Source organism: Neodiprion fabricii, chromosome 3 (assembly GCF_021155785.1).
Source record: "Neodiprion fabricii isolate iyNeoFabr1 chromosome 3, iyNeoFabr1.1, whole genome shotgun sequence".
Classification (NCBI taxonomy): domain Eukaryota; kingdom Metazoa; phylum Arthropoda; class Insecta; order Hymenoptera; family Diprionidae; genus Neodiprion; species Neodiprion fabricii.
In genome coordinates this window covers 1,104,680-1,132,536 of record NC_060241.1, presented here as the reverse complement: position 1 = coordinate 1,132,536, position 27,857 = coordinate 1,104,680, and the positions used below count along the sequence as shown (strand labels likewise).

Sequence of the window (27,857 nt, the reverse complement as noted above, 5' to 3'; positions counted from 1 at the left end):
CTGCACCACGTCCTCCGTCCGAAGAGGTTCGCATCCTTTGGCACCTCGTCCTGTGAATTTCGAGGAGTGGGTGAGGGGGTTGATAGGTTCGAGGGACCGAGTGCCGGTTGACAGTGCGCCGTATTGATCGGTTGTTGTGTCAGTTGTCGTGGATCAGGAAGCGGGCGAAAGACGGAATAACGGCTTGTGTTGATCGGTGATGCGGGAATCGAAGTGTGATTGAGAGCATGATCGAGGCGGTGTTTTGATCCAGCTATTGGCCGCATGGTACCACCTACGTCGGCTGATGGCATTCTGATTCGGACCGGCAGTGGTTGTGCTGTTCGTGCATACGGGCACGGTGTGCTTAATGTGGAAGCAGCTAGTTAGCCGGTCTAATTAATCGCCCCGTGAACGACGAGCGCCGCGTACCGTAACGTCAGATAGTAGTGACTAGGTGCGTCTCGCAATTAGTTATTTAAATAAGTGAACCGGAGGCTCGAGCTGGTGCGGAGCAGCAGGAGAGCATCGCGCTGTTACGAACAAGACGTGGTAGATAGCATAATAAGTGAGAAGAGAAGGCCTGATCCAGATTGCGGCAAACTCCAAACCCACTTATCACGGATCTCGATCGCGGAAGCCATGTCAACCCTGACTGATTAGACCATGTAAGTAGACCCTTCGCTTCCAAATTACCTACCACACGTTTTGCCTGACACGTGTTGAACTAAGCGAGATCAAATTGACCATCCGCGGTGAAAACCGACTCGAATGAACCCGTTCGATGCCAGTCGTAAATCACCCGCGGAACGATACGCGCGTAAAAGGTAATGGCTGATTGTGAGTACATTGTTATTGCGGTTGAGAGGTATGAAATGTTTTACCGCATGACATGGCAATATCACGAGCTTCGGTATAACGAGTTGTTTTCTGGATACATGCGCCTTGTGCGGCTCACTCTTTATCGTTACATTCTTGTTAGTGTCTTTACACTCTTGATCAACCATTGGGAGTGGAACGGTGGACCGGTGATCGTGAACGAGAGTCTTGAAGTTTTCGGTGACTTGTAATCACCGTGATATTGCCTTGTACGTTCCCTGCACCCCCTACATCTCAGACGTCGATGCCAATTCAATTCCATCCCGTCGCGTTAACTCGCCTCTCAAGGACTTTCGCCAAATCGAGGGGTCCTCGAAGTTCGACTTCGCGACGTTGGAACCATGCGGGTTGGAAGCGGTGCGGTGGCTGGTCACAGCATGACTATCAACGTCAACGGGTGCTCGTAAAGAGCCTCGACGACTATCGAGGTGTGCGTGGATGTCGATACCTTGCGCCGGTTTCTCCATCCTTCACGTACCGTGTCGCGAAGGAAGGCACGGTCGAACAATGGACGCGCGGTGGTATCGTGCCCTCGCTTTTCCATATCGCTAAAGAAGCTTATCTCAGTGCCCTGCCATGCCTGCCCGCCACCACCACCGTCCGGCTGCCATCCATTCATCCACTTACTCACCCTCCGGCTTTCCTTTTTTCAACATTTTTCTCTCGAGATACGCGCGTTCGCCGTGTAATTTACGCTCACAGAACATGCGGGCGGAACTGTTTAGTCCTTTTCGATGTTACGCGTTTTTCAACCTCAAGGCAGTCTCGGCATCTGGGCCATTCGAGTGACATTTTCCAGGTGACGAATCGACTTTTCGCTCTTTACGGTCACAAGTCTACGGCTCACTCTTCGTCGTTGCATTGTTGATAGTGTTTTTAAATTTTTGATTAGCCATTGGGAGTGGAACGGTTAACCGTTGATCGTAAGTGAGAATTTTTGAGTGTTTGGTGACTCGTAATCTCGAGATATTGATTACTGACGCTAAGTTGAAAACTCGCTGATTTAACTTCAATATTCTGATGACCGAGGGATTCGCGGTGTAATTGCATCCATTTCGTGGAACCCTCGCGAAGTATTTTTTGTCTACTTGCGATTAAAAATCTACGTTTTATCCTGCTTGTTGATATTTTCGATGGAATCTATAAGTGGTAACGAGTGAATGAGAATGGACGGATTAAGTGGCGAAGCCAATCGAGAATTTTGACGTACTCACAATATCGTTCAAGACATCGGTAATTGAATGGGGAATTCATTACTCGGTCATTTGTAGTCTGAAAAGACGTGCACACTGTCCGATAATGAGAGAATTAGTATATTTTGAAGATCAGAAGCAATTTTGACCCGGTCAACGAAGCAAAAAAATCCTCTTCGCTCTTTGCCTGCAATTGATATCGCGGCTTAAAATGATAATCGAATATCTATCTCGATCTGTCTGACGAGTGTTAATTCAATCGAACTCACCGGTGCAGGTACCACTTATCGAAACAGGATGAAAGAATAAAAAAAACTTAAAACAGTAGCCGTTGGCATCGAGTAAACGCGGATATCTACAGTTTTCAGAATATTATGATACCACAACAAGTGTCAATCTGACACCGCATTCTTGTTCTCCGACATATATTTTGTTTCCTCGTCTCTCTCTCTCTCTTTTTCTTTCTTCGTCGCGCTCTTGATCTGCCTACAAGCTAATTATGTAGCAATCCGTGGTCACCAACGCCTGACTAGAACCGCATATCATAAATACGTGTATCATAATTATATTACAGTGTATCGATCGAACTTCGCCCAAAGTTGTGGCATAGCTCCTTGATAGTTCAAGCCTGTCTATCACCTCATTTTTTTTCCATCTCTGATTTTTCTGTGCCACGTCCTAGACGTGGAATGAATTGAAAAACGAAAAGAAAGAAGGAAGGGATAATAATAATAATATTAGCAATAATAACGAATTGTCGGTATAACCACGACAGCGACGGAATATTCAAATCGTGCAAACGAAACGCAAGACGAGAAAAACTCTTAGAATTTCGAATTCCGCATTATTTAAACAGCAGCTAATTTTTAAGCTCACCTTGACGCTCGCTCAGCTACCTCCGAATTTTGGTCGTTATATTTTTTTTTTTTTTTTTCCACTCTGTTCTTGTTCTTCGCTATTACACATGGCGCCGACTCGCGATTAGATTGTCCAATAGGTATCTACACGTACTTACAACGAATATACCGAGTGTCCGTAAAACGAGCTGTTGAAAAGCCTTGCTTATTATTCGTCCGCGGTTACGTCCACTTTTCTTTGCTTTCGATGCTGGCTTATTGCTTATTTTAAACGCGTATGCACCGACACCTCCAACACCGACTCGTATCGAAAGATTAGCCTGTTCGTGTTGCCAGCGCGGAAGTTCACACGACGGAAACAACCGGTCCTATTCTAATCGGCGGCGAACTCTAGCTGACAACGATAGCGTGTATCGCTTTGGTTGACTCGTTTCTGTTCTACTCCTCCTCGTCTTCCTGTGTAAATGTCGACTGGAAGAAATAAAGGAAAAAAACAAAAAAGTAATGGAAACAAATTGACCATGTCGGAAGAGTAATTAAAACGAGAAAGAAGAAGTGGCTAAGTTTTCGTTGACTCTATTCAAACTATTCTTAATTATTAATTACGCACAAGACAACCGTTGCCAATTTCTGTTCCGCTCGTTAATTACACAGGTCTGCGATAAAAAAAACTGTACCGATTGTTTATGCTGTTTCTTAGAGACGTTTACGCACTGAAACTGGGAAAAATACTCAAATAGTTACATCGCGTCAGGTTTTTTTTTTTTTTTGAACTCGTGTTCGCAGTTTCGTTAAGAGTGAAACCCTCGTTTAATTCGAAATCTGGTATTCTCTTCTTGATTATAAGAAAAACCTATGGAAAAGTGATTTCTTACTTTCATTTAATATGTATTAGAGTTAGACTCGAGAATAAATAGAAACAGGGAAATTGAACAGATGTGTAATATTCGTTTTGAAATCAATTTCGAGATGATTAACAGATTGTTTACGACGGTTTACGGCAGCAACGATCTTGAATATTTATCTACCTGTATATATATATATATATATATATACATACTTAAAACTTGAAATACAGTATAAAATTCAGCGATAATTTTTTTCTTTCCTTTGATATATATTATACTTCTTGTGTGACAACTTCGTATAAGTCGTGTGTCACATACTGTTTTTAAATTTATGTCAAGCCTCCAAGGTGTTTTACCGTACTGCACGTTTGCTCTAAAATCATTCTTTATTATTAATTAGACTTTGCCTCGATGTTCTTTGTGAAAAGAAATTCCTTCCCTGTAATTTTTCGTCAACCGTGTTACGTCGAAATATATTTTCGTTCGAGCATAAAAACCGATCAATTAAGGCTAAAATTATGTTAATTACATGCAACAAGAATGTGATGGATGAATTCGCCGTCATCGAATTTATGAAATGTGTATTTTCTTCGTATTATACCATGTCCAGGTATTATCGGACACAAGTCGTGCATGACATATATCTACACAATATACTCTAAACATAATACACTTGGTGAATGATATTGCTTGAAATTTATTGGACAAGTTACGAGCGTTAAAACTGACACATAAATTAGCCGAAGAAATTGTAGAAAAATATTAAAATTACATAGAAACCCACCAACAAACCCAGCTTATACAGCCTGGCTAGGGAAAAGGGGAAAAGGGTTTTAGGGGTAAGAAAAAAACTGGAATAACCGATTGATAAAAGGACCGGAATATCGATCTTAAAATCTTATTCGTAGAATTTGAAAATGTAGAAAGACGAAGCTCAAAAAATTTCAAACATAGATAGTCGAAATACGGAAAGGTAAAAATATGAAACAGCAATTCGAGAATCTGTACACGATTCTGTACTATCGAGAAAAATTCCGTCGGTTTGACTCTCGATTTTTCGATCTTTCAATATTTTTACCCTTACACAGTAAAAAGTCTAATTAGGTTTTAGAGTTTTTTGGTTTTCTTTTTTTTTTTTTTTTTCACGCCATGCATTTAGCTGTCATACATCATCTTTGATTGTAAATCGATCGTTTTCCCCCGACTGATCGTGTGTAATCGATAATTTTTTTCGACCCGTTTAATCGGCGCATCGATTGTTTTCAGCTCAATGGGCATCCGCACCTGGCAGCGAAAATTTTGGAAAACGTTGCGGGCGGAAATTCCGCGAGTTCTTTTTCTCTAATTCCGCGGGTTTCGCAGGCGGCGGATGACAGAGAAAATCCGGGTAGGTGTCGGGCGGTTCTGTGTGGGTTTTTAGGCCTAATTAGTTGACGCCCGATGTCGTCCCGACGGTGTCGCAGACTCGGCGACCACTTTATAGACTCTGTTCAGCCCCGAAAGGTGTAGCGGACCCGACGCCGTCGCGTCGCCTTAGAATCATCCCCACACTCCTTACCTTCCATTCCCTTCCCTTCCATCCCCTTTCCACTCTGCGTCTTCTGGCGCACACTCTAAGCCTCAACGCCGCCGCTCCAGCAACAGCAGCAACAGCAGCAGCAGCAGCAGCATCCTCAGAGATTAACGACACTTGAGAAAATACTACTGATATAGGTATATAAGCCTCGTGGTCTGATTCCTCTCCTTATACATACACCACACGACCACTTTATTCTCTTCTGCAGCCTCATAGTTTAACATTCGTGCAGCTTCGCGGGCCAGACACGTTCTCTCTCTCTCTTTCTGTCCGTTCTTATTTTGCATTTTTCGTCCCTCAGTTTTCGCCGTTTGATGGTTTTTTTTTTTTTTTTTTATCTTATTTTATCGATAAGCGAGAGACGGAATTAGTTTCGTAAGAAACTGTTTCACCGCAATGAAATTTCGAATACAAATTTATTTAATTTGTCTATTTTTTTTTTTTTTTTTTATTGACTCTTTTCTTACGTTCCGATACACCAGAGAAACTTTTTAATTATCCCGCAACGATACCGATGTGAAAACAGAGAAAATAACAGAAAAAAAATGTTCGACGTGTAATAAATTAAATTCGTGGATCGCCAATTTATAGATAATAAAATTGATCGACCTAAACTTTTTAATTCCGGTATCGAAACGATGTATTCGAACTCTAATCCTCGGAGGATTCCCTGTACTTCTAACAAGTGTGAACGCATTCCGCTTGTATACATATACGTATAATATCTAGACAAGTTTGTATTTTGATCACACAAGCAAACGCGTGTGACCGGCTAAAAGCAGCCACATTGTTGTAAACTTTGATACAGATAGAATAATTTTGCTCAAGGGTATCTCGCCTTAATTAAATGAGCTCAAGGTTGTTCACGCCACGGTTGCCTTTATTCTCTTTTTTCAAATTATCGATTCCTGCCCCCTCTTGTAAGTCCAAGTTATAAAAAAAAAATAAAAATAACCAAATTCTCCAAAAGTTGCGTATGTAACACAACTGATTCGCATGCTTGGAAGATTTTCAGAATAATAACGCGGTTTTGCTATATTTTGAATTCCTTTCCAAAGTATCCAAATGATTCGAAAAAAGAAAAAGAAAAGGAATCAATTCCTAGAAACATCTCCGATTTCTTAATTATCCGTAGCCGATTGCGAGGTTATGAGGAACGAATTATTGGATCGACGAAACGTTACATGTGACACGTTTCGAATGATTGATTTATGACGTTATTAAAGCGTGAAGCGTCGTCGTGCGCGTTGAAAAGCCGGATCACCGATCCATGCATGTATTATGTGTAGAATGTAGATCGTATCTAGAACAAAATATGTGGGCGCCATGGCACTGCGTCTGTGTCTCCATATCCCTGGCTATGAAGCCTATATCACACACACACACACACACACGCACACGCGTGCATTCATACACGCACTCGCCGAGAAACGAAGTCGGAATATAATCCAGCCTCGCCGGGTTACATTATACGGACACGGCGACTCGATCCGAGAGAATCGGGGTGCAAACGCCGCTTATATGCTAGATCAAGAGCTCGGCTAGTCAACCGAGCAGAAAGGCAGATCCCAATACTGGTTATATGCCTCGGCGTTTATTACCGATCCTAAAATCGATTGGTAATCACTGCTGGGTAATAAACAGCTTCCATAGATCCGTTTGAAAATGGGAAATACTTTTGAAAAGACCGTTGATATGGGTGGATGTGAACGGATACTTTGACGATATTGAAAATTTTAAACGCAAAGTGTCGTTCACGTTTTAAATGATTATTTTCAATTAAACCGTTTCAAATATTACCCAGCAGTGTTCGCGATCGATTGAGAGAAGAAACGAGAGACAGAAATCGGTTGCGGATACGTACGCAGAATTATTCCGTGATCATTGTTTACGATGTGAAGAAAAATTGAAAAATAAAAATAAACAGTCGTGACGAAGGGAATGGAAAAGGAGAGAAAGGGAAACGGGCCACGCGTAGGAGCCTGAAGGACCTGCAGCACGATGTCCTGGACTTATACGTCAGGCTGATGTGATCGGCTCATTAGTCGGGATGTAATTTCTTAGTGGCAACGCGGTCGACTCTCGATCTCGAGGATAGAGGAGAAGAAGGATAAAAGAGGGAGAGAGAGGGAGAGAGAGAGAGAGAGAGAGAGAAAGGGCTCCTCTCTTTGATCAGTTCCGTGGACCCTTTCCGAGTGCATGTCGCGCGTCAATATTCCCAGTCAATGTTCTTCTCAGCGTACAAACACCGGCTGTTACTGCCGGCGTGAAACTGGTTTTCTTCCTACTCGAATGGCGGGGCATAAAAATGGGAAAAGCGGAGAAAATAGGGGGGGGGGGGGGGGGAGACGGGGAGTGATATCGACAGGTAAATTACCATCCATCGAATTTCGATCCGAGGAGAAAGAGAGGGACCTTTAACAGCTAGTAGAATTTGGTATTTGGCTATTTCTTCTGTTGAGCCTAGAACCATATCTTCCGCAGGTTCGCTGATCCCGCAAAATTCAATTCCCGACTCGGCATTCTCGTCGTTGTTCTTTTTTCTCTCTCTCTCTCTCTCTCTCTCTTTTTTGTTTTACCATTAAAAGTCAAATCGAAAATTCAGAAATCTATGAATAATCGTTGAAATTCTTGCTCAGGAATCCGCGATTATCAATTTTTTGGTACATCGGTTCTGTCTCGCAGTTTTTATTTCATCGATCGAGGATAAAATATGTTTAATCACTTCTTACGATAAGTTCAAAGCTTTTTTTCACACACCATTTGCTTAGTTTTAATTGAAAACAGACGTTTTGAAAGAATAAAAATAATTTCAACTGATTTAAAGCACGAGTATTTATTTTATCTACACGTGACGCGAAGAAGCAGATGTCTTCTTCTCCTATCCATGGACGTTACGATCAATCGAGACCGGTGTAATAATTCATGATCAAAATGTCGCGGCTTTATCCGAGGATCAGGAAATCATCAAACTAAATGTCTATTAAAGAAGACAAATAGAGAAACGGTACCATTTTATCAATTTAGAAACGTACTTTTACCATCGACGAGGTGTCGTTGAATTTTTCAGAGTTGCGGAATATATTTGTGAATTTGAAACTGTTCGTTTTTAATACGGAAAGATCGTTTTAACATTAATTAATTATTTTGATCCATGTTCTGATCTCTGAGACGTGATATTATCGATAATTGATGCCTGTAATAATTATGATAATTTATTCACAGAGAGGAGGGGTGTACATGAAACTTCGATACAGCGATGATTCAACCTTTAATCAAAATTCATTCAACAAAATCAAGTGAAACTTGTACGATAGGAAAACAAATTGCTGAACAATTCTTCGGGGTTGCATTTTCCTTGTTGTGAAAAAAATGGTTTTCTTTCTGCAAGTTGAAAAAAAAAAAAAAAAATTATCTCGCCAATCCGGCATGTGAACGATAATGACAATGCCAATGGTGACAACGACGTGCTGGTATACCGTCTTCGATCTCTAGGTCGCGATAATTTAATCGACATATTCGCACTTCGCTCTTTTTGCGAAAGAACTGTCGCTTTTCTGGACCTCCGGCATTCCGATCTATCACTCAAGTCAAACCGCACAGGAAAGCGGCGGTCAAGCCTTGAGCCCCGAATATCTCACTCCGGTTGGACAACCTCCGCCTCTAGATTCGAATGTGTTTGAATATGGGGCGTTCCCTGCCAATTACGAATGAAACTGACGAACAAACATTCGCGCATTATTTTCTCTTACCGCAATTATCTCGCTAATCCCTTTAAAAAAAAAAAAAAAAATAACACGTACCTCGCAAAATAAATACACGAGTGTTTTATCATAGGTTATAATTACGATCAAATCAATATTTCCTTTATCAAAGATTCAAATGAAAATTCAACATTATGGAAAATGATTTTCTAATAGCATTGATAGTCGAATTTGAGTTCTTTGAAAATCGGTCCAACAATCGTATCGAAGCAATTAAAATCCGGAACAACATTATCAGCGGTTGTTTAATTTGATCCTGATTATTCGTTTTGAATTATTACAATTTTTATGAACGAAGAAAATCGGTATCCCGATTTCGCGGGGAATGGCTTATGCGCAGCTGATTGTGAATGTGAGCTCAGTGCGTGTGTGTGTGTGTGTGTGTCCGAAGCGCAGCTTTGTTTTCCGGGCCATCCTAGCTGGTAGAAAGTGTCTCCAAGACCCGACGGTCAGGTACTGTTCCCTATTTCGTATTATATATATATATGTGTGTGTGCGTATGTATGTATATCCATGCATATGTATACATGTGTACGTGTATGTATGTATAGGCATGGAGGCTTGTGCATGGCTGGAGAGCCACGTGGCACGTGGGTCGTCGAAACTAATGAAACGGTAAAATTGCCTCTCTTGTATACAGCAGATCTGGTCTATCGATGATCGGAAATATCGGTGATCGTCGATCGAGGATTTTCTTTTATAAGTGCACCCAACCGTTGTCCCGATTTCTCGATCAATTTTCGCATGACTTTATTAAGCCTTAAACACATTCGATTTGATCAATTATCGATCGATTTCAACGATCTCAATTTTAAATTATCCCGTGACAGGTATTTTGATCGATGGATTAAAATTCCACCAGCAATCGTATAATAATTTCTGATTTTCATACCGTAATACATGTCATATGCGTTAAGGTGATTGAAAAAAAAAAAAAACCATTTTCCGCCGTGACACCCTCTCAAAAGATTATTCATGTCAAAAGAAAGATTCTGTCTAAAGTTGAGCGTTCTACGTTATGTAGAAGATCGCGCTCATTTGATTTTTCACTTTTTTTTCACATTCTTTGAATGCAATAAATAATGAAAGATCGTCGGATACACTTCTCAAACATGAACTCGAGACTCAATATTACTAGTGTAGGTCTTCTTAGTGATGTAAATTAATATTATGATTGATGCGAGCAATAAAATAAATTTAATGTATAAAAGTGAAAAATCAGAGAACGCTCATCTTTTCCTAGAACCTTTCTTTCAACTTAAACAAATTTATTTTTACCTTTTTTTCCAACGCACCCTGATATATATATATGTTATGTCACAATTTATAGTTTTTCTAAATTCTGTTCCCCATCGGTTGTGCCTCGTTCAATTTATGACGGTCTATTCTTTAAGAATCGATGAATAGATCAATGTTGAAATGAGAAACACGAAGTCGGTTTACAGTTAATTGAGAGAGGAATGCGGGCAGCTTGGGTGCACAGAAATGGGTGAAAAATGGGAAGCCTCGATCGGCGACCGAGCCGAGTGCGGTAATTGAAAAAGCAAATCGATCGCGGCGATCGGCTTACAGAATCTGGATCGGCAGGATTAGCCTCCGCCGATCTATAGCAAAGAATTATCGTGTAGACGTCGCATCGGTCCGCAGGAATACACGCAATGCCATGCAATGCACAAGATCATGCCAAGCCCAACACCCGGGTTTATAACCTGTTCGCCCGCAGAACGTCATCACGCTCGCAGCGTAGAGGAAATCGCGATACAGCTATTGGAGAACTATTTTTATACAACGCGAGCATGCTTCGCGCGTCTTTTCCGTACACAAAGTACCCGTTTCTATGATGCTAGCGTGAGTCTGGGAATGCGCATGCGGGGAGTACAGAAAACACAACTTCCAACTCCTCCGCGCATGCGCCGTCGCGAACGAATCTGACATTACGCGACCCTAACCTCAATTTCGTACTTTGTAAAAGAAAAGAAAGAAAAAACACGCGTAACATACTCTTGTTACGTAAAGAATCGTGTGCAAAAAGAAGGCAAAGAAGTTAGTAACGTTATTGTAACGAAACATTGGAGGAAAAGTCACAATTTTCTTAATTTTGCAATGATTTTGGAGGAATCGAGATTTCGAAATGTGAGTGTGTTTTGTTTTTATTACGGTTTACCGAATTTCAAACCATTTCAAAATCGAGACAAAACGGGAAGAAAAATTTCAGTTTTTGCAAGAGCTTTTTGATTTTAATCGTATGTACCTAGCATAAATATAGAAATGAAAAAAGAGGCCAACACTAACGATTTGGGTGGCGACCTGATTAATCCCATTTGGAAAAGCATGTACACGTTTCGTATTTGCGTTCAAATCGCCAATTAGTCTACAAGGTTATGCACAAAAAGAGAAGGCAGACCGAAGAAAGAAGTATAACGTAACAGCAACCACAACAAGAAAAAGAAAAAACGAAAAGGTAAATCAGAGCGAATAGCTGCGTGGCTGAGAATGATTTATCGTCGATATATGTGTTTGATATAATAAATATGGTAATGTTGGTGCGCAGGGCAGGCACGTAGGAATAAGCTGTGCAGCTTTGTCGTGTGTGTAAGGTCTGACCATACGCAAAGATATTTATTGCAACTCGCTCGTAAATAATATCGAGATAGCTGGACTATTATATCGCAGATAAAACATCCCCCGCACTATGTAGTCATATACGCGTTACGCGTATTATGCTTATTTGAACCGACTTACGGAACGTAACTTACACACGCAGCGCGAAACGCGTTTCACTCCAGGTACGTGTGATCGTCGTAAATTTCCAGAAAAGCATCTGTCGCATTTTCACAACTCGAAATACGCTATTTTAACTGTCGTTCTTTGATTGAAACAATTTTAAACGGTTCTTTAGGCATGTTAACAATTTGACTAACATTTTTTCACAACGCTCCGGTCGATCAGATAAAATCAACGGTGCAAAAAAAAAAAAGAAATATAAAAAATAGCAATGTTTAGAAAAGAAAATGCAGTGTTTGAGAATAAAAAAACGGAAAAAATTCAGAGTACTGTTTTAGACTTGGGAGAGTTGCAGAAAAAAATTTCGAAGAAAATCAAAAGTCGTGAGAGTCATGGGTTTGCACGGACTTTCCCAAATTGTAAATAATTGTTCCGATTTACAAATAAATTTGATGTGGTCAGAATCAAGACTCATTTCGCGAACAATTAATTATCAAATATCGACGAATAACTTATCGATATCGATTTTCAACAGATTTTGAGCTCTTTCGTCCTTGATTCTGTATTTTTTCCGAACCGCGTGTGCGTTTTAGAAAATTGAGTCCGTTTCTCATTGTCAGCCACCGTGCCTGTAATCGCCGGTCCGTTTTCACTTAACTCTGACCATTCAACCCTCGCCGGGATACTCCGGGATACATTCATATATTTATGTTGATTACAACGTCTCGTCGTCGTAGCTGCTTGACGTTGATATTGAAACGCGTATAATCCGTGGGCCTTTGCAGCACGAAGCTTCGACGAGCAAACAGCTGTTCTCACGTGCAGGCCTACGTGTATTACGCCAACAAGTTTCCATGGTGCCCATACGAGTGTACGTAAAGGCGGAACGCTCATCCGCGCTGGCGATAAGATTGGAATGCAGGACCGCAGAGTCGGCGGTCTATCGCAATTATTCCTATCGCTGCTGACTCTGCGACAAAAATTTCTCGACAATTCTTTTCATCGACGATTTACCAACGTGCGACGGTCATAATTGCGAAGGGAAGAAAATATGCGCGAGAATATTGCAGAGTCGAAATTTAGCGCCCAGCTTAAGCCCTGCGTAGGGTTTAACAGTTTTTGTATTCGTAAGAACGTTGAATAAATACAGTCGAAATGCAGTACTCAGTTTTCAAATGTTGTCGAAGCTTATCCAAATTATGTCGGAATAGCCCTTGGATCATTCATTGTAAACACTTGAATGTCGCTGTGATAATAGATCTGTAGAGGAGGATTTACAGGTCCAATGGAAAAGCTGTAGATTAAATAGCATCTAAATAAGTTCAATCATCCACCGAGAGCGTCAAAGTATGATTTGGTACTATAATTTTTACGAGTGGAGTTCCAAAGTAGGGCTTGTTCATAAATTTTTAGGAGCTAGAGAGTTAACGTAGGATTTCTATCAGTTCAGTTTCTTTCAAAGTAGGCTTACACGAACCTTGTTACAGGATGAAATTCAAGCGCTAAATTTCGACACTAGGTATCATAAGGGACGCCTCGTTTTGCAATAATATATCAGGACGCGGGAAGAGGGCAGGGAGATGTCAAGATTCGCGACAGGATCCTGCGGCTGCGGTTCGATTCGGTTCGGGGTTTCTGCCTTATACATACATACCTGTACAATGCAAAAAGAAGGAGGAATGATTATACAGGCATCTGGGCGCCGGGTGCAGCCGAACGAACCTTCGCAAAGTTAAGAGACACCGATGCCGCTAATGCAGTCATAGAATTCCTTTCTGCTTTTTTTTCTTCTTTCTTTTTCGTTTTACCTCGTTTCTACGTCGCTTTTTCTTCCACCTTTGCAGGTCTAAATTGAATTTCGGCAGATATTATACTCGTTGTATACCAAAAACTGACGCGCAAAATTTGCAATGCAAACCGATTGTAACGGAAGCCAAAAATTAAGAACTTGCGGAAATCGGGAAAGAAAAGTTCGATCAATGTACACTCGTCACTTCCTCAAATAATCTGCGCAAAATATTTTCGGTTGTGTGAAATGGTACAAAATTACAAACGCCCGGAATGTGGACTTTGACCCAAAAGAAACGGGCAGATCAATTTTGAACGTAACAGTTCAATTCACAAGTTAACAATTTGAAAAAGCTGTAACTTCGATATTCGCTGATTATTCAAAAATCTCCCAACATCGCCAATCGATAACTTTGAGGTAATTTCGAGCCGATCCAATTTCCGGTCGGAAATTGTAATCTTGAATCAAAGGTGGGTGGCTGGAGGCTTCTTCACGACTTCCGGTCTGGACTGGACGTGAAACACGACTTTCCCATATTAGGAAAGTGCAGGCGATAATAGATCCGAGGGCCCGAGTTGATTCACCGTAAAAAATTTTGAAAAAAACAAAACAATGTTTCTCTCGTTTGTTTATTCATTCCACTCGTTTCTTTTTTCCTCGTTGTTTGTCTCTCTATTCCTGTATATTCGCCTCATTTTTCGTCGTCCTATAAAAAGCATTCGCGGGACACCAACTTGCGCCACGATATATATACCCGCGACTTTTATCTCACGCGATATCCGAATATCGTTCACTCTTGCTCGGCAAGCCTCGCCGAAAAGGGTCGATCCTTCAGCTGCCGGGGTGAAAATTATCAAGGTAGGGCCGATCCTGCGACAGCTTTTAAAAGGAAAATAAAAATCAGGAGTAAAGTAGACTCAGGTCATTCGGTTGGCATAAAAAAAGAAAAATGATTAAATTGCCTCTGCGAATCTGAGCTAACTTTTCCTCTTTTTGGCCAGAACAATTTCACAGTCTATAAGTTTAAGTGACTGTTGGTAAAAAAAAAACATTGACATTTACACGCATGGCAAGTGAACAAATGAATAAATAAAATAAAACTGAACATGTATGTGTATACACGCGGAGAAATAGTGAAAAGTAATGAATGAGTGGAAAATTCAAGCACAACTTAAGCCGATTGATCGCGTGAGATTACGACATTATGAAGCGTTGAGTCGAATCGATATTACGCCAAGCTGGTGCGCGTATCACTGCAGAGTGGAGAGAAAAAGAATGGTGGCTGATGAAAAAAAAAAAAAACATTATTGAACAATTTTTAATCGTTGAACGAATTAGCGCAGTTTGGAAAATATCTAAACATTAATCGAACGGTATTTCGATCCTAATGAAATTGAATTTAGTGCGATTGTAAAGCTGAAGAATAATAAGGGAAACGATGATGGTAAGTATGGAGAATGGAATAAAAAAAAGTGAAAAAAATACCGAAGTCGCATTGACGAATATTTTTATTATTGTTGAACGTAAATTTTGTTCTAAAAAAATAAATAATTCTACGTAATGGGATATCATGTGAGGACGATATTTACGCGTATGACTACAGAAACGGTGAAATTCCGTTATGCCTGCGAGTGCAGATATCGCTGCGGGGTTTACGAAGAGAGAGAGAGAGAGAGGAATGACTGAGTGTTGGAGTCTGGTTTGTGGTTTTACATTGCTTGTTCAATGTAACCATAGTAATATCTGGTAGGAATTCCCTTTTTATTCGATGCCTTATCATACGGGAGACACCCACATACATATCATATCATTAAGAACGTTTTGTATTAAACGTATGCATAAAAATTTCTGTACGAAGCAACAAACCGAGATGATTCCGTGCGTTGTACAAGATAACGTGAGAGGAAAAAAGCGAATAGATAGATAGATAGAGAAAAGCTGCGCTGACGATACGAGGGCGATACCACGGCGACAAAGTGTTGGGAATAAAAGAGAACAAAGAAAATTAGGGAGATATTTTTTTTCAATTTTATTTGACAAGAAAGGAAATACCATTATAATAATATCAGGTTGTTATTTTATTTTCAAATTCGAACTCGACTTTTTTCTCCCTCGGATTTTGAAATGCTGCGGTTACTTACAAAATGGCCGCATCGGACACGCTTGGTTGCCAGAATCGAAATCCGCACGTTTGCAATCGCGAGGCTAACTCGTTATCGCCATTAGTCAGAAGGCGTGATTAATCGTGACTCTTACTTGACTGCCGGGTGAAAAAAATAGCAGGAAAGAGCTTCTGCAACCGTTTGACGTAAGTTTTAAACGATGGTGAATAATTCGGACGAACTCTCCGCGTGCGATGATGAAATAGAAGAAGAAGAAGACGAAGAAGAAGGAGAAGGAAAAGAAGAAAAAAAAGGTGAAGAAAAATGGGAATAAAAAAGAGGAGGATGCCTCTCGGATAGATGGTTCGTTCCCGCTGACAGCGTAAGTACCTTATACAGTTTGGTTTGGGTTATACGACGGCATGCCGCAGCTCGATGCTAGATCTTGCCAGTCGAGAGATAAGCGCCACAGAAGTCTTGTTTTTTCTAATCTTCTCCCGAAACGGGGTTCCCATGACTTTCCAAACGCGTAAAGGTCCAAGAGTCGAAGAAAAGACTCGAACTTGGATCATACTGCTCGTTGCATTCGTGTATAATAAATAACAGAAAAATGCTTCCTAGCCTTACGCTAGTAAAAACAAGGAAAAGCTCTTTCCGCATTAGCTGGAGAAAAAATCCGGATTCAGGTTGAACCGGAAACTACGGTTTTCGGTCGAAAAGGGTCAGGTTATATCCTGCGGTAATCCCGTCTCGTCAGTCAGGGACGATTTCGAGGCAACGTTAACGGACAAAACAAAGAAACTGAAAAGGACGACGGGCGATACGATCGCGAATATTTTCCTTTCTTTTTTTCATCCTTCGACTGCTCTCCGGCTGTTACAGATACACGGAGAGGACCCCGATCGGGGATGAATGGGCAGAGAGATCCTCAAATTGGGACGCGTGCCCGACCCACCACGCTCTTATCTTATGCTTGCATCACGATTTTTGGTTACTCTCGGGGTCACGCCCAAAAGTCGGGTAGCAGGCTCAAATCATTCAAGAGCTACTTAACGGGGGTGGGGGTACAGCTCGAACGCTCTAAAATCGTACCTATTATTAGGAATTTTTTTTGTAAGTAAATGAAAACACCCGGAGCAGTTTATGTTTGAGAGCTTTATTATTCATAGTTTTGAGAACGTTGCCGAATTTTTTCATTGAAATTAATAAAAAAATGACGGCGTGCCGCATATAAGTAGCGAACGAATATGAAATCGAGGGTTTTTGCGGCGGTGCATCTCCTGACGTCACTGTTCAACTTGTTGAAAACTTCATTTTTCGATCAGAAAATTGTGGAAAAAATTCTTATAAAAAAATGCTGGGATTGAAATTGAAAAATCTAGCCAGGAGTTCGAATCGATAAACAAGTTTTAAAGATTGTGTCAAAATTTCAAGTCACTTGGATAAAAATTGACAGAGGAATCTTCGCCACCAAATTGAAAACGTGGTCGTTCGCTACTTATATGCGCTACGCCGCCATTTTGTTATTAGTTTCAATGAAAAAATTCCAAAAGGTTCTTAAGACTGTAAATGATAAAGCCCTCAAACTCAAATTCCTCCAAGTGATTTCATTATTTAAAAAAAAAAAAATAAGCATGATTTTAGACCGTCTAAGCTGTTACCACCTGTTAGGTACCAATTTACATGTTGTAAATTTACAAATCAGTCACAGTGCCGTAAAATACCACGTAATTGTGTTAAATTTAGATCAAAACTTTTTTAATTTATAGGAAAAACACAAGAAACCAATTGGTAAATTTATTGTATTTGTAAATTGAATGAACAGTAAATGTAGGGTGAATTCACTGTTCCGTATCGGAATAAAACTTTCAGTACGGTGCAGAAAGTTCGATAGAAAAATTTTAACAATTAATGCAACGATCCTCCAATTATTAATCTCGACAATTGTCAAAGCGTGTGGAATTTTATATTTCAATTATATAATATACATATATATATAATTTTTTTTCTCGCTCCGTGAAGTTGGAACCTGCTCGTTACGTTCGTTTGAGAAACGATCGGTGAGGCTGCGAAGATGTCTCCGCGTGTATCGATGAGGCAGGGTCAACGAACCCTTGAATATCCGTTTCGAAGACGGCGGCGGGAATACAGCCTTCCGTGCCGTCCCTCGTGTCCAGCCTCTTTATTATCCCGTGTCGCAAAAATCGAGTCTGTCCGTCGGAGGATTCGGGTCTTGGGTCGGCAAGGATTTCTCTCGTCGGTGGCAGGGGAGGAGGAAGGCTTACAATTAGAGGGGCCGCGGCCTGAGAGTGTGTCAGAGTGACGCACCGGGTCCCCAAAGAGAGATTCCTCCCGAAGGACGACGCCGGCCGAGACTCGTATGTATATCGGCGTATTAACCGATGCTGAACCTCCCGGAGAAACGGACCCCCGACTACCGCCGCCGACGACCAGATACAAGAAAACCCTTCTACGCGATCTCAGCCCCCGGCGTCCTGGCGCCTCGTCTTCTAATCGGCCTCCCTCTCCACCTCCCCCCCCCCCCCCCCCCGCCCCCCGCCTCCTCTTTCCTCTTTCCTCATTCCTCGCTCTCCGATTCTCCTACCGACTAACTTTATTACACATTTTCTCATCCCGATCTTCGCTGCCTGGTTCGCAAAATTTTTATTACTTGTACATATATATACGTACTCGTGTTCGTTTTATTATGCTCTTTGCCTTTTTGTACACTCGTCGTTACTTATTTAGACCTGTTGTTTTTTCTTCTTTTTTTTTTTATTTTTTTAGGGTTCTTTCTCTGTGTCCCAGCTCTGTTCTTCTGCAAAATAATTATCTTGCAGTGCGTAACAAGGCGTTATACTTATTACGATTTATCGAACTTTCGTCAATGTTCATCCAATCAAATATACCAGATTCAATAATCGATCAATTTTAATCCGTGTAAATTGTCTGAGACGTTCTACTTTTTTTTCCGTTTTTTTCCAACTGTTTTATTCAAGCTGTAACTAGAAGAGTACAGTGAAATTGCGTAGGTATAATTTAAGCATTGTTACAATTGAAATAATACGTTTGATTGTCTTTTTCTGCTACGCTACATTTTCTACTAACTGAAACGCCAATCGGTTTGTACAGTTTACTACGTTTGTTCAGGCTAATAAGACTCTAACATGTTTACTTTATCTCAGCACGAACATCAAATTATCGCCACTGTCACAAAAAAAAAAAAAATACAGTACAAGTGACAGCGAAACATATATAGGCTCTAAAACTCATTGATTTCCGCATGGTCAAATTTTTCTTTTCAGTTACGGTAAAAAACGAAAACAGTTCAGGACTGAGTTGTAAAATTGTTTAACATGAAATCACGCAGAAGGGCAACTACAATGTTAAGAAAATTGTAACTAAACATAATGTCCCAACAGATCGACTATATATTTGTGTCATTTGTTATTAAATAAGAGACAAATTTTTGTAACTTTAACATTTCAATTGTTACATTAACATTTAATTTGTGCTTTGTACTTTTTCTTTCGGCGAGTAATGAATTTTAAAAAATGTTTAAACGGATTCAAAAATATTAGTGGACCTGTGGGAGATTATTTATTTATTTTTTTTTTTTATTTCTTGCAACCGTTTACGAAAAAATATATGTTAAATCGAGGATACGGTGAACACTCGATTGATGCAACGTAAAATTGGAGGATGAAATTGAAAATACACCTATAGATGGGGAAAAAAAGCGAGGAAACAAGCGAACAAAATAAGGACGACATCCAGGTAGGGTGGTGGCTCAGTGAATATTCGAGAGGCCTGAAAACGTCGGCTGCTGTCAGGTACTGACTGAGAAGCGAAAAAGCATACCTACCTGGATAGGCTCTTATTGGCGTTTAATGCGCTTCCACCGCTCCCCGAAGGGCCCGGTGCGACGTAACGCCGGGTGACAGATCCTGCCGATCCCGATGCACTTCGGAACGACGACGCCAGCCGACGGCCCGGCGCCAAAGACGCCACTCTTCTTGGCGCCAACGCCAACCGCCGACCCCCGACGAATTCGCTGCGGAGAAACATCCGACTTCGACTATTGTCCGATTACTGGACTGCGTTTTTCTAACGATTTTTTTTTTTTTTTTTAATTTTTTTATTTTATCACACAAATTTTCGCACCGCGCTTGCATAGTTTTTGGGACGCTATACGTTTTCTTTCTTGTTTTTTTTTCTGCTTCACGTTTCGAGAAAGAAATAAAGAAAATGTTTCGGATGAGTAGATATTTGTTTAATGTATCGTTTCTCTGTTTTCAGAGAAAAAAAGGGGAAGTTATTGAAATCAGACCGAAAGTGAAAGGTTGGATGTGTTGGGGTAGTTTTTATTTTCTTCGTGTCGGAATTTCTTCTCCTTCAACCTCCGAGAGTAATAAACGTGTGTGGAAAAAAATTTGGCTAAATCCTAGAATTTTTCCGATAATTCTAACAGGCCAAGCAGTCGAATTTTTATACGGAAAAATGCACGCGTTTCAACTTTTTTTTTTTTTAAACTGTCGACTACTTTGAAACTAGATATTATTTAAAATATTCCTCTGGCTATTCTGCAGGAAATTTAATGCTCTACAAAAAAGATCTTTTTACAAGATTTTCGTAAATCTGATATTTATCACGTTATTAGTGAAAAAATAAAGACAGTTCTTCGTTGACAAAAAATTAAAAATATTCGGCGATGGATAGAAATTTTTAGGCGAAGGTTTTTTTTTTGTCACCGATAACGAATTCAAGGTCAGACTTTCAAAATTTGTAATGTCGCATGCATTTAAAAATTCGAATTGGATAATAATGGTTTTTTTTTCGATGAATTTGGAACCTACAGCGTGAAATCGAGATGTTCGGGGACAGGTTTACAGCCGGTTGTTAAATTACATTTCAACGTTGAGTTTTCATGCAGATTTCATTCGTTCTCTAATTTTCACTGAGTTTCAACAGAGCTTCTATTTATATTACCGATTTCTCACCTACGGAGGTATTCTAAATTTTTTTCATAATTCTATCAAACTTCACCATATTTTATGTGCTTTAACGAAATTCGGGATACTCTTTGTATCACGGAATAACACAGAACACAAAAAGTTTCGTGCAAACACGTATTGTAAAATTCACCCCGACTCCATAACTTCTATAACTCTGTACGACTTCGTGTATGTGAACGAAAAAAAAAAAATGATTGTGACTTCAATGACATCGATGTCATCCAACTGTTGAACATTCTAAACTCGAATTCTCAAATTCGAGCGCAAAATTTCCGAGTTCTATCTCGCGGGATGCATAATATACCTAATCAGGATTTCCACAGTAGCTCGAGACGCGGAGGATCGGGTATATTTGTATTCGGAGTATAATTCTAATCGGAAATTCTCGAGGACGTAACGCAGCTGCGATAGCCCGTTGGACTGGAATTCATACACATATAATACGAACATGCCGTATACGCTTGTCGCTAGCGATATCTAATTTATGGTTTTGATTAAAACGCACGCGTTCTGTCATACGCGTTACAACGCACAGGCCGCGTTACTGTTGCAGTAGATGCGAAGAGTTAACGGATTGATTGCGGCCGCAGCCGCCGCCGGTGTAATAACTCCGCGTTGAAACGATTTTTCGATAATTAACGCGTCGCTATTTTTGATCTCCAGCTCCACGTTTATTTTCTCTACTTTTTTTTTATCCTTTCTTCATTCCGCATGCGTTCATTTTAACCGCAACGCGTTCCTTTATTCCCTCAGAAATAGAAATAATAAAAATAGAAGCGATTGCTAAACCGCGAGAAAGACAGCAGTCTCCGCGATACGACGGTTGATGACTCTTCGTGGAACGGAAATTAGTCAATACCACAAAGATAAGCGAGCTTATTAATATAACTCGAACAAATTTCAGCCCCACACTTTTGATTCGCAGAATCATAAACGATAGTTGTAATATTTTTCGCCTGATCGCGGTCCCGCAGCTCCAGAGTCGTCGTCCTCTTATCAGTTTCAAATTCAAATTCGTTCCCGCCCCGCATATTTTCCCGCCTCGTTTAGGCGCGCTCGTCAATTTTTTCACCCGCACCAGTCGCCCGGCACGCTATCGGCTGCCCGTATCGTCGCGCAGATAACCGGCTCATTATCACTGGCATGGCAAGTGTGTGATAATTATGCTCGTACCACGTTCGGCATAACAACAGCTCCGACAAAGTTACACGCTGTGCGTGCACTGTCGATTTCAACGGTCGACGAACAAGTTTTCGATGCGAAATTGTTCAAACCAGTTACATAATTGATGCCCAATGTCTAACTTGAGTGCGAAAATCGTCGATTTTCATATAGTTAGACGTTCCATATTTCCACGCAAACCGACGATCGCGATCAATCGTGGAGTTCGGCTATTCCTGGGCCTCGAGCTGCGATTCAAATTGCGAATCGAAGCGCAGTTGCGCATCCGGTCGGATTAAAAATAATGCGAACAGTGCGCAGCTGGCTCGGGTGATCAGCTTCGGTCAGGGTCCCGCCTACACGCGTATAAAGCTGAGCTCGAAGCCGCGATGGCTGCGCTCGTTATCTCTGATCGGCGGAGGAGGAGACACGGCTGCGCTCTCCCGGCCTTCTGGCTCCCTCTCCCTCTCTCTTTCACGATCTCCGTCTTTCTTTTTCCCACAGTGAATCGCGGCAAGCGATACGCGCCTGCGCGTCGAACGTCACGAGCATCGGGCGCTCGATTCGCCGTTGAGATTCAAAGGTGCGCCGATCGCACCCCAAAACCAACCCCGGGGCGGGTTCGATCCTCGGATCAATTCCGTCCCCGTAAATCAAGCTCTGCCCCGTTTCCCCCCGCCGGAAGTTCGTCGATTACTTCGGGGTGTAGCGGGGTACCACGAGGGTTGCGATATTTCCATTGTAATTACACCTACCCACCGACCGCCGCTGAATCCAGGGACTAAATTTCTCCTCTTTGTTGTTTCTGTTTCGCTCATACTTACCTCTTCGACGACTCGGACTCGGCTGCAGACGTACCGTCGGTCAACGGCCGCAGGTGTAGATAATGTTTCACGGAAGCAGTAGCTCCGGGTACGGCGCTGGTTCCGACTACCAACAACAATCCCAGCAGCAGCAGCAGCAGCAACAACAGCAACAGCAACAACAGCAACAGCAGCACACCCAGCAACTCCAGGCCCCCGTCTACGTTCCGTCCTCGAGGCCCACCCTTGCCTCTGCGGCAACCGCCGCTCAGTATCACTCGTTTTCCGCCTCCGCGTCCCCGGCTTGGTGAGTGATCGTCATCGTCATCATCATCATCGTCGGCTTGTTCCTCACCCTTCTCACGGTCACCATCTTCTTATTCATCTTCATCTTTTTAATACTCATCTCTGTTTCTTCTTCTCCTTCTTCTTCACCTTCTTCGTGATAATCTTTTTCATGGACATCTTTTTCTTCTCCCTATTCATCTTCTTCGTCATCACCCTCCATTACCATTTCCATCAGGGAGAAGACGGCGTCATGGCAGCACGGCGTTGAGTCCTACGCTGCTCATCACGCGTTGACGGGTCACTCGGGTGCCTCGTCCGGGGGAATGGGACCCCACGGACCTCACGGGCCCCATGGACCCCACAGCAGTCACCCCCACTCGGCCCATCCCCATTCCACCCTCGCAGCCGCTGCCGCTGCTCCGTTCTACGCGCAAAACGTCGCCATGATGTCTTCTTGGAGAGCTTACGACGGCAGTGGATTTCAGAGAGCGTCGCCCTACGGTGAGACCTAAATTTTTTTTTCTTATCACGTTTCCACGTTTTGTTCAGTAATTGTTATCACAATAAATAAGGTATCGTTACAATTGAGAGCAGTAACGTTTTTAATGAGGAATTAAAAAAAAAAACTCGCTTCAAGCGTGACCAGTTTGTGGATCAGGGCACGAACCTGATCTCTTTGCTTATTCGCTAAAACCAAAGTCTTTGGCGAATGGAAGTTTTGTTACCTTGTATGAGAACAGTTATGCACAGCGGTGAATCGTATTTGGTGAATTCATATCCAGTAACGAGTATCATTCGAAGCATTTCGATAGCAACAACATCAAGTGCTGACAATTTTTTAAGATAATCAGGTCACCAGACAATACTCTGCAGAGTCACCGTACCTACCAGAGTAAAGTCCGAATTCTGCGACAACGTCTTTTCAAATTCCTCTTGTTCCCGATTCTTCCAAAAGATCGATGCAACTTGAGAAGAAGGATCCCCGCATGATCGCGACAATGATCTACGCATCCCGTTCTAACGGCGATCTATCAAATTCCAGTACGCTGGGCACGTAACGCCGAGAAGCTTGAGAGTTCGCAGACACGGTGCATCGGCCTTAGTTATAACGGTTAGAGAGCGAGGAGAACCGAGTCTGCCGGGCATAGACAGGGCCATGTGCACCGAGTGGCGTGATAGCGGCGTCTTTGAGGCGGGTTAAATTGAAAGAAGGCGGCCGACGGCGGGGCCCGGTCAAGAGTGCATCCTCGACGTCGGCGTTTTCGGCGTCAGCGCGGCAACCGCGACTAACCGACACTTAAGAAGACGTCTGTCTGTCTTTGAAGCCGAAATCCTCCTCATCCTCGCTTCTACGTGCATACGCCTAATCGCGCCGCGTGGCGGAGACCAGATTGCGCCTCGAATTGTGATAACGAAACTCGGTGCTCCGAAATCGACGAAAGCTCAAGGCTCGCTTCGAAAGGAACCCGCAGAGAACCCTTATGGAAATTGCCTGGATTTTCAATATGTTATAGTACATATCCGCCGGATCAAATGTTTTCACGGGGTTCCAAAATATGAAGAGGAGGGTGGTGAATGGATTTTTTGATATCTATGGATTACGCGCTTTTTACGAATTACAAAGCTTCGACGGGAACTTGATATCAAATATATCACTCGGGAACTGTAATGACAAGTGGATTGTTGCAAGTATTGGAGGGTCTCGTTCTTCACGCGAAATCCGACGTCGCACGTCGTTCCGGTAAACCAGCGAGTTCGTGGATGGATTCGATGCATCGATGGATTCAATCACAGCTTCCTGCTCATCTTCGAGAAGGATTCGATTCGCTTGATTTCAAGTACCCTCGAAGCTTTATAGTTTATGAAAATCACCAAATCCACGAACGTGAAAAAATCTGGAGACCTTTCTTCCGAAGCCCGTATCTCGGAATCTACTGATTTTAGAGACTTGTGTCTATGAGAACTTTTGATCGGAAGGATATGTACCGTAAAAAAAAAATTCTGCGGGATCCTTTGATTGGCAGGCCTGGTTCTGGGACTTGTAGAAATTTTAACCACCAAATCCAAGTCACTTTTCAACCATCTCCCTAACGTGTCGTGCGTATACTTCTTACAGACACCGCAATGGACTTTCAATTCGGCGAGGGAAGAGAGTGCGTTAATTGTGGTGCGATATCGACGCCTCTCTGGCGGAGGGACGGAACCGGTCATTACCTCTGCAACGCCTGCGGTTTGTACCATAAAATGAACGGGATGAACCGACCGCTGATCAAGCCCTCGAAACGCCTCGTAAGTCTAAATCTCCCTCGCGAAAATTTACCGCGGTTATATATATATATATATTTTTTTTTCTTTTTTGACCGCCGATTCGGTACCGCGGCTAAAGGACTTGTTTCTTTTTCTTTTCGCAACCACCGAATCGGCGATGAAAATTCTCCGCACGGCAGAGTTTCAGGGGGCGTTTGAGCAATGGGGTAGATCTCTGAATTTCAGACCGCTACCCGCCGGCTTGGCCTCTGCTGCACGAACTGTGGCACGAGGACGACGACCCTGTGGAGGCGCAACAACGAGGGCGAACCCGTATGCAACGCCTGCGGACTCTACTTCAAGCTTCACGGAGTCAACCGACCCTTGGCCATGCGGAAGGACGGGATTCAAACCCGCAAACGGAAGCCAAAAAAAACGCCCGAGCCCAACGCGCGACCCTCCAATGAACACGACAACTCCACCTCGACCACCTCATCGCCCTCCGGAGGTTAGTATTCTCACTGTTTTTCAATCGCTTCGTTTCTGACACCTTCGTTATATTCGTCGAATCTCTTCTACATACGTACTCAGCGTCTTTCTGCATGTCAGTCCGTATCTTCGCTTATAAATCCATAATCACGAAACCAATTTCGATTGTCTTTCTTTACTGCGGATAGCTTCAACGTCTGGCCAGGTTCTAGGCTTTATTTTGTTACAACTAGATGGATTGGTTTTGGGGATATAACGATATTTGTAAGCCGAGTTAACACGGAATGATACCCTTTTCCGAACGCTGACCAAGCTCTTACGGATAAAGGAAAGTTATGTTCAAAAGTTTTCAAGGTTTTGATAATAGTTCTACAAAAAAGGCCGCTACCGCATACGGCTATACATATAGAGCATAGGCTACGTCTAAGAGTTTTGCTGCAACGGGCTGCTAGTCTTATAATATAGCGTAACAATCCTTGATAAATGGTCCAGGTAGAGCCTTGCAATGCTTTCATCCACCCCGGATTGGGGTAAAAAGCTTTATAAAACAATGAAGACAATGGAATATGGAATATGTTTACTGTCAGAATGCAGGCCGAACCACAACGAAAAAGTTAAAAATGTGTTGAAAATTAGTTGTATTCATTTTCACTGTACAGAAATGTCCGTGAAGGTATAGACCTGTATTATCACTCCTAGTTTACCTCTGATAAGCTATCACTTCACGGTTGCGTTACGGCTGATAAATATTTGTCGCGCGACATTTTAACTCGCGTTCTGTACTTAAAATTAGCGAAACTTGGAATCAGGTCAAAAATATGTCGAAATAAAAAAAGGTACCCAGAGTACAATTGAACCCGATCAAAGTAATTGTGTTTAAAAACAAAGTCCCAGCGATCAAAAAATTCTCAAAACTGCGAATCAAATTGTTATACCTATCAATCCACGCGAGAGAAGTCCACTTAATTTCACCGTTTCCTTACCAAAGAATTATTTCAGTTCGTAGTTTTCAAAATATTTCCCGTACAATTCCTCGAACTTGATCAACCGATGTATGTAACCACAGATCATATCGAATGAGACTTTTGTCAAACTATCCGATCACGTTTTCGTTCGCATCCTTTTCTCGTACGATTCCTCCTAACAAAGATTAAAATAAGAAATCTTTCCGTTCCAATCAGCGGAGTTGAAACCGAGCCAACAGCAGCAGAGATCTCAACAGCAACAACAGCAACAGCAACAGCAGCAGCAGCAAATAGACACGTCGAAGGCGTCTCACTCCAGTACGGTAAGCTCGGAGAGGCCTGTTTACCTCGGGCACACCTCTCTGCTCGCAAGCACAGGCACAGCGACGGTGAAAGCTGAGCCCCGAACTTGCGACGGTGGAATCGGGCAGCAGTACGCCTCCTACTATCAGCACCCTCACCAGCTTGGAACACCGGCCAGCGATCACCAGCAGCAAGGCTACTACGGATCGGGGCAAGAGGCCCCCTATCACCACCAGCACCACGTAACGGCGGCAGCGAAGCTCCTCGCCTCGTCGTAAGCTTTTCTCTATGCCGACGAAAGCTGCCGGTCACAATTCATACCTGCGTTACCCTTCTTCTTGCGAGCTGCGCGAATCAACGAGCTCTCGGTAATAATTTATCGTGCGACAAGGAGGCAAACTCGGTCGCTTCGGGAAGCGGACCGTAAGTTTGCAACACGAGTCGCCGGTGAGCCGAAGAAGAATATTGACGAGGGTGAAGTTAGTAGCGTTGCTGTGTTGATGTGTGCTCAGGGAAAATCGTTACTTCGCACCTTTAGGATCATATTGAAGTTAGTAAAGGAAGAATCGTTGTTTCGCGTTTTTGGAATTGTTTGAAATTCGGTAAACCGTAATAAAAGAAAACACAATCATATCTCGAAACCCCGTTTACTTCAAAATCATTGTAGACCCAAGAAAATTCTACTTTTCACTCCAATGTATCGGTACGATAACGTTACCAACATCAACCTTGTCCTTTAGGAATGTCTGAAATTTAGTAAACCATGATGAATAAAATATACTGGTATTTTGCGAGACCAACTCCCTGCAAGTCTTTCTAAACTTGCGCAATAACGAATTTTTCCCTGATGTTTCGTTACGTTAACGTTACTAACA

The 27,857-nt window shown here is 42.2% G+C and overlaps 1 protein-coding gene across 3 annotated transcripts; it reads left to right on the top strand.

Moving 5' to 3' along the window:
• LOC124178026 (GATA-binding factor A-like) lies at positions 1-27,857 on the top strand. Of its 3 annotated transcripts, none has more exons than XM_046561096.1 (6): positions 1-647; positions 22,740-22,997; positions 23,214-23,479; positions 25,095-25,267; positions 25,472-25,733; positions 26,896-27,857. In XM_046561096.1, exons 2-6 carry the CDS (start codon positions 22,774-22,776, stop codon positions 27,258-27,260), a joined length of 1,290 nt encoding a protein of 429 aa, XP_046417052.1. In that variant the 5' UTR covers positions 1-647; positions 22,740-22,773; the 3' UTR covers positions 27,261-27,857. The 3 variants fall into 3 exon arrangements, with proteins under 3 accessions (XP_046417052.1, XP_046417050.1, XP_046417051.1); XM_046561094.1 differs by having other exon boundaries at positions 25,457-25,733; XM_046561095.1 differs by lacking the exon at positions 1-647 and adding an exon at positions 14,974-15,053 and having other exon boundaries at positions 25,457-25,733.